The 5725-nt window shown below is 35.6% G+C and overlaps 1 protein-coding gene across 3 annotated transcripts; it reads right to left on the bottom strand.

Annotated features, from left to right (window-relative positions):
• Positions 1-3071: 3071 nt before the first annotated feature.
• Positions 3072-4473, bottom strand: LOC149954567 (uncharacterized). Of its 3 annotated transcripts, none has more exons than XR_016479794.1 (7): positions 4287-4473; positions 4112-4216; positions 3806-4008; positions 3603-3746; positions 3423-3523; positions 3203-3358; positions 3072-3140 (listed from the first exon to the last, which is right to left on the bottom strand). XR_016479794.1 is itself a non-coding variant. In XM_090167639.1 (7 exons), exons 3-6 carry the CDS (start codon positions 3981-3983, stop codon positions 3278-3280), a joined length of 504 nt encoding a protein of 167 aa, XP_090023765.1. In that variant the 5' UTR covers positions 3984-4008; positions 4112-4216; positions 4287-4473; the 3' UTR covers positions 3094-3140; positions 3235-3277. The 3 variants fall into 3 exon arrangements, 2 of the variants coding, with proteins under 2 accessions (XP_090023765.1, XP_090023764.1); XM_090167639.1 differs by having other exon boundaries at positions 3094-3140; positions 3235-3358; XM_090167638.1 differs by lacking the exon at positions 3072-3140 and having other exon boundaries at positions 3192-3358.
• Positions 4474-5725: the final 1252 nt, after the last annotated feature.

The raw sequence follows: 5725 nt of genomic DNA, 5'->3' as shown, positions 1-5725 counted from the left end.
AGGGTGGGGGGGGGGGCACGCAATGGAAACAAAAAAATATAATTGTACATACAACCATACGTTTCCGGGGGGCACGGCCCGACCCCCCCCCCTGGTTACGGCCCTGGATAGATGGCAAGACGAATTTGGCAGTTGCAAATAATAAAATGGTCTTTTAACATTTCTTGGTAGAGTAAAAATCAGAATATTTTAAACTTGGAACATTACTACAACCTTTTCTAAACAAGTTAACATGCCAAGCATTTAATGAAAATGGGCTCTTATGGTGTTCTAGAGATATTTCAGTGGGGCAGAAAGGGTGATCAAATTTGTCGGCTGCTTATATATGGCCAGCTTCGATCTGGTAAAGGTCGGCAGTACTTGACATATAAAAAAGGAGTTTACGGTCCCCAGGATGGGAAATAAGGATTTCTAGTGTATTCGAATTGGAGTGTACAAACATGCCACAGCCGCCGTTACACAGACCTTCAGGTACAATTATAGTATAAAGTATCCGTCGCCATTTTCTTTTTTAATCAATTTTTTTTTAAACAATCAATGGACAAACCAATTTTATTTAAAATAAACCCCCGCTTTTCAAGAAACATTGAGAATTTAGGTTAGGTTGATGTACGCGCGCCGAAGGCGCGTAGGCACCGTAGGTTAGGTTAGGTTGAGTTAGGTTGATGCACGCGCGCCGTAGGCGCGTAAGCACTGTTGTATACGAGGGGTCCGACACTCGGTTAATAACTAAAACTACCCAAAAATAAGCTAAAACGTACCCGAAAATAAAATAAAAAATACGTCTTTTCCAAAATATTGCTAGTTAATTTTAATTTAGTTAGTCGTATTGCCCACGGCACTAAGAATTTTGGAAATTTCGTAATATAGGTGCTTATTTATGATTTTCTACTATTTCTGCGACGTTTCGTCGGCCAATAAAAATGAGGTGCTTTACTCCGGCTATCGTCAAGTCCAAAATGGCTCTTTATATTCTACCTTTATTGGATAGAATAACGTAATTTATGATTTTGAAAATATACCATAAATTCTCAATGTTTCTCGAAAAGCGGGGGTTTATTTGAAAAAAAAATGTATTGTCCATTGATTGTTTAAAAAAAAATAATTAAAAAACAAAATGGCGACGGATACCTTATACTACCGACCTTCAAATCCAAAGACTAATAATATAACATTTGGACCTACCAATTAAAAAATATTCAAGCAGAATCACTTAAAAAATTAAAACACCTTGAATAAATTAAGTGGTCCAATAGAACACTAAATACCCTCCGATTTAATTAATAAACTGGTCCGGGCAATTTTTAAACTGGTCATTTGCCCACTGCCACCGCCTTATTTCCCACGCCACGGCCACTTTGATCACGCTCTGTTCGCGAGAGATCAAAGTTCGCCGTGCCCACGCTGACGGTCACCATTTTGGCGGGTTATTTCGCTGAATTCGCTCGTATTTATGTATTAACTTAACTACTAAAACCTGCTAAAGCGAAAACGACTTAATTTTTGTTGAAATATGAAAGTGGCAAAACAGTTATCATCTTACTTTGAAAATTTAAGTGAGAACTAGTCCAAACATACCTGAGCAAAAATGTCTCGGGACATATTTTTACTTCAAAGGAGCTAAGCCTTAAGCTTGTTTTCCACTAGCGCGCGCAACGACGCGTTTCTCAGCTTTGAAACGTTAAAACGTTTTTACGCGCGTAAAGAAAATAACATTATGACGCGCGCTAGTGGAAAACAAGCATTAGCTTTATTAACCAGAGCCTTCGCCTCTCGGAAGATAATTCTGCCGTTTTTTCGTCTTGGTGTTTTATAACGGATGGTATTTTAAAAAACCCTAAAACATCACGAATTTTAGCACCTTTTCTTTCGCCCTCGCAATTAATAACGTAACACCTTCGATGTTTACTCATTTTTAATAGTAAAATGTCGAGTGTACACACCATGGATATAGGAAACGTATATAAAGGATTAAAGGTCTACATAAAATACAAAGACTATAGAAGCTTACGCTACATAGACTGGAATCTTAATGTTCCAGAAAGGTTGACGAAATAACTGGTAGCGCCGCGTAGTTGTGGTGGAAGGAACTAAAAAAAATTATCCGTCCTGCCATCTATCTTTAGTTTAGAGAAACAAAAAAGGGCGGGATATTTGAATTTGTTTATTGAAAATCGCTATTAGAGGCTATACAACTTCGATTTGATCTGTTTTTTCACTTATTTGTGAAAAAGATGAATCAATAATATAGTTTCCGGTTACAACATATTAATCGTTTATGTTATTGACCTTATTTTAAAGTGATTAAAGTCTGCTGAAAAAAGGTGTGTAGTAACTACCACATGTAATGTTTAAAATCTTTGAAAAATTTTATTTGTTTGAATTTGTACTTTGTAGGTTTTGCTTTGACATAAAATAGCAATGACAAAAATAACGATTATCACAAATTATGCTGAAACCGACCACAAAAAACCAAAACTTGGAAGTTTGTTTATTGAAAATTTGTACTTTTGATATTAGAATGAATTTTGACTCTTCTGAAAATTTTGATGAAGAACATTTAAGATGAAATAAAAAAATAAAATGAGTCTGTTATTTCAGATACTTTTTATTTTTTTAACATGCAAGATGTGATACTTTCAACAATTTTGAATCACGTTTTCTATCTTTAGCCATTTTGTTCTTTTTCCTATTTTTTTCTCGCTCCTCGGCAATCTCCCAATTTAAAAATATAACGGCATAGTATATTCTCATTCTTAAATATACTTTAATTATTTTTTCTTTAAAACCAGGACATATGTCATTTCCCTTAATGTTTTTAGTTTCACTTATTAGCTTTGTTAAGATGCCAGGTTCGTGCATCTTTTCGTTGAATGTTTTAATAAAAACTTTTTCAATTTGAAGCATAAACGCTGTCACAAAATCCGAGGGAAAAACCAAACCCCCAAAATCTCCCTTTTTAGAGGAATATGCCTTTAGGTGTATGAATGTTTGACTTTGATCTTCGAGACATTCCAATTCCGTGAAAAAGCGACAAATAGTTGTATCGCTTTCGCAATGATGTGAATACCTAACTTTTCTGATGACACTTCCTGTTACATAAGATAAAGCATTCATGTCAACAGTGTTTCCGAAAGCCTCTGCAACAGTTTTTTCATCAATTTCTATCAGACCAGAAACCCTATAAATTAAAATATAATACATGTTAATGTATTCTAACAGTAATGAAATTACAGTTCTCAGTGTCTTGTTCGTCCTGTTTGAGATTTGGATAGTTTTACAAATAATATTCAATTATATCAATCAGCAAAGGTGGACGGCCCTCCATGCTGTCGAGTTTTAACCAAGAATTATAGTCCTCAGATAATGGAAATGAAATGCCAGTGATTTGTTTAGACACTGATTTTTTTTAATGTTCTTACTTGGTCCTCATCAATGAAGTATTTTACCGTGATAAAAAGGCCATTCTTTACTAAATACTCCTCAACTAAGCTTTTAGATAAGTTTAATATGTCAATTGTATCTTACGGAGAAAAAATACACAAACAATAATTTTCTTTGAAAAATTGAATGTCAGAAGATATTGATTAATATTTTATTACCTATGTTGTGTAATTTTGGAGAATCTTTTCTGTTGACTGAATACAGTGAATTAGTATTTTCCAGTTTCCTTCGAATTTGCGGGGAGTATTCTGTTAATGAGTCTCTCTCAAAACTGCGTTTGCCACTAGGTGAATTATGTACTCCTAAAGCATTTTTTTATATTAATTTAGTTTAGTTTGTTTTTCCTTTTTCTCAAAGTTACCTGTCTTAATGGGTGTTGAAAAGATAGTGTTACTACCGGAAACTTCAACTGTGGCCACTTGAACTACTGTTGAATCCAGACCCGTGTTTATTATCGGCATTAAAGAATTAGGAATATCCTTGTTAACAACATTCGTTGCTAATTCAATACTTTTATTCAAAGGAGTTGAAGAGATCATATTGTTGCTACAGCAGTGGCCTTATCTTTAATAAATAAATTAAACTTACCATTACAATACAGTGACTTTATTAGTAAATAAATAAATAAATAAATAGTAATCAAATTAATTTAGGATTAGTTAGCTACCAAAAAAATTGTCTACTTCCTCGTTAACAACATTCGCTGCTAGTTCAGGAGTTAAAGATATTACATTTCCCCTACAGGAAATTTTGGCAGTGGTCTCTTGTAGTACTGTTGGTTCATTAATAATAAAATTAATTCAGAATTTACTAGTTAGCCACCGAAAAGTTAGTTACTTCACCTTTTGAATCCAAAGTCTTTGGAGGAGTAGTAGGCGTAGTGTTTACTAGCCGTGGTAATGAATTGAAAATTGGCTGTGTAACTAATTCTGTTACTTTTATGGTTGGAACAGCATTCCAAACAAGCCTCTTTTTCAACTTATTCATAAAACACCAGTCTTCAAAATGGTTAGAACAAATTGTGTACGAGCTATTTAAGGATTCAACGGGTATTCCTAACAGGTCATCACGATCAGCATTAGTTGCCCACAATTTACTCCTTAAAATTAACACGACATTAATAAATAAAACAAACAAGAAACAAATTAAAAAATTACAAGCTTACCTTTCCTTGTCTTTTGGGAACCTAAAAAAAGTTAATGTTTTGGTTTTCTTTCTACCATTTTGGCATTTACGAAATGCACAAAATGAACTACTAATAGTTTCTAAAGGTTTTTCGCGATCCATTTCAAGACAGAAGGGAGGGAAAAAAGAAAACTTAAAAATTATCATTCACACGTGGCTTTGTCCATCATCTTGGCGAAGAGAAGACCCGCGTCCTGTGGATCAGCTGCTGGCGTGGCCTTATTTTATTAATGAATAGTTACTTCCACCACTACTTGGGGCGCTGATGCTTGAAAAAAAATGGTCAACCTTTTCTCAGTAGCACAAACCAGTCTATGTAGCGTAAGCTTCTATAGTCTTTGATAAAATATTTCAAAGGGAGTGAATACGGAGGTGACAGCTAGCAGAATCGCGTTATTTCTGCAGGCTATCCTTATAAGGCGCTATCTATCGGTAAGAAAGCTCGTGCTATCGTCGCGAGAGCCATTCAGCAGCGGCCCCAGCAAGTTTTTCTGGTGATGCGAGATCTCATTTCGAGGTCAGGCGTTTCGGTCTTGCGGTCAAAAGTTATTGGTCCCGTCGTCCAGATCCCGTTTCGGCTCCCCCACCTATGACAGCGCCCGGTGCGGTCGCACCGTTCGCACCACCCTGGGGCCGGCGCTGGAGCCATTGTCTCCTGCTTAAAAATTATACTAGAAGTCACCAACAGATGGTGTCTAAAGACTACGGCACTTAGTACTAAAATGCTAAGCGTGCTCGCGCTCTTGGTCACGTGCCTTCCTCGGTGTCTGCTAGGTGTCAATTCCGTATTTTATGTTAGGCTTAGACGCCCCGAAATTTATCTAGACCTTTATATACATTTCTTATATCTATAGCACACGCACAATATGGCGGGCCTTGGCGGCACCAAAATAAATAATATAAATTCCCTAGATGGCAGCAGTATAGATTTTTACCCCCTTAAAAATTGTCAATCCCTTCCCAATATGACGTTTTAAAAATCCGCGTTGTAATTATCTTTAAATCAAAAAACATACTAGAAACCAGATTTATTAAAATGTACATTTTATAAAACCTTTTTATTTACAATAAAATTTTACATTTAAAAATAAGCCTC

Source organism: Leiobunum rupestre, chromosome 3 (genome assembly GCF_980474605.1).
Source record: "Leiobunum rupestre chromosome 3, qqLeiRupe1.1.hap1, whole genome shotgun sequence".
Classification (NCBI taxonomy): Eukaryota; Metazoa; Arthropoda; class Arachnida; order Opiliones; family Sclerosomatidae; genus Leiobunum; species Leiobunum rupestre.
This window is presented reverse-complemented; position numbering and strand designations above follow the sequence as displayed.

Coding starts and splice junctions, on each gene's coding strand:
- LOC149954567 (XM_090167639.1), bottom strand. CDS start 3,983: ATGATCTCTTCAACTCCTTTGAATAAAAGTATTGAATTAGCAACGAAT. Junction 3,747..3,805: donor TTCAACACCCATTAAGACAG/GTAACTTTGAGA, acceptor AAAATGCTTTAG/GAGTACATAATTCACCTAGT. Junction 3,359..3,422: donor ACTTCATTGATGAGGACCAA/GTAAGAACATTA, acceptor CCATTATCTGAG/GACTATAATTCTTGGTTAAA.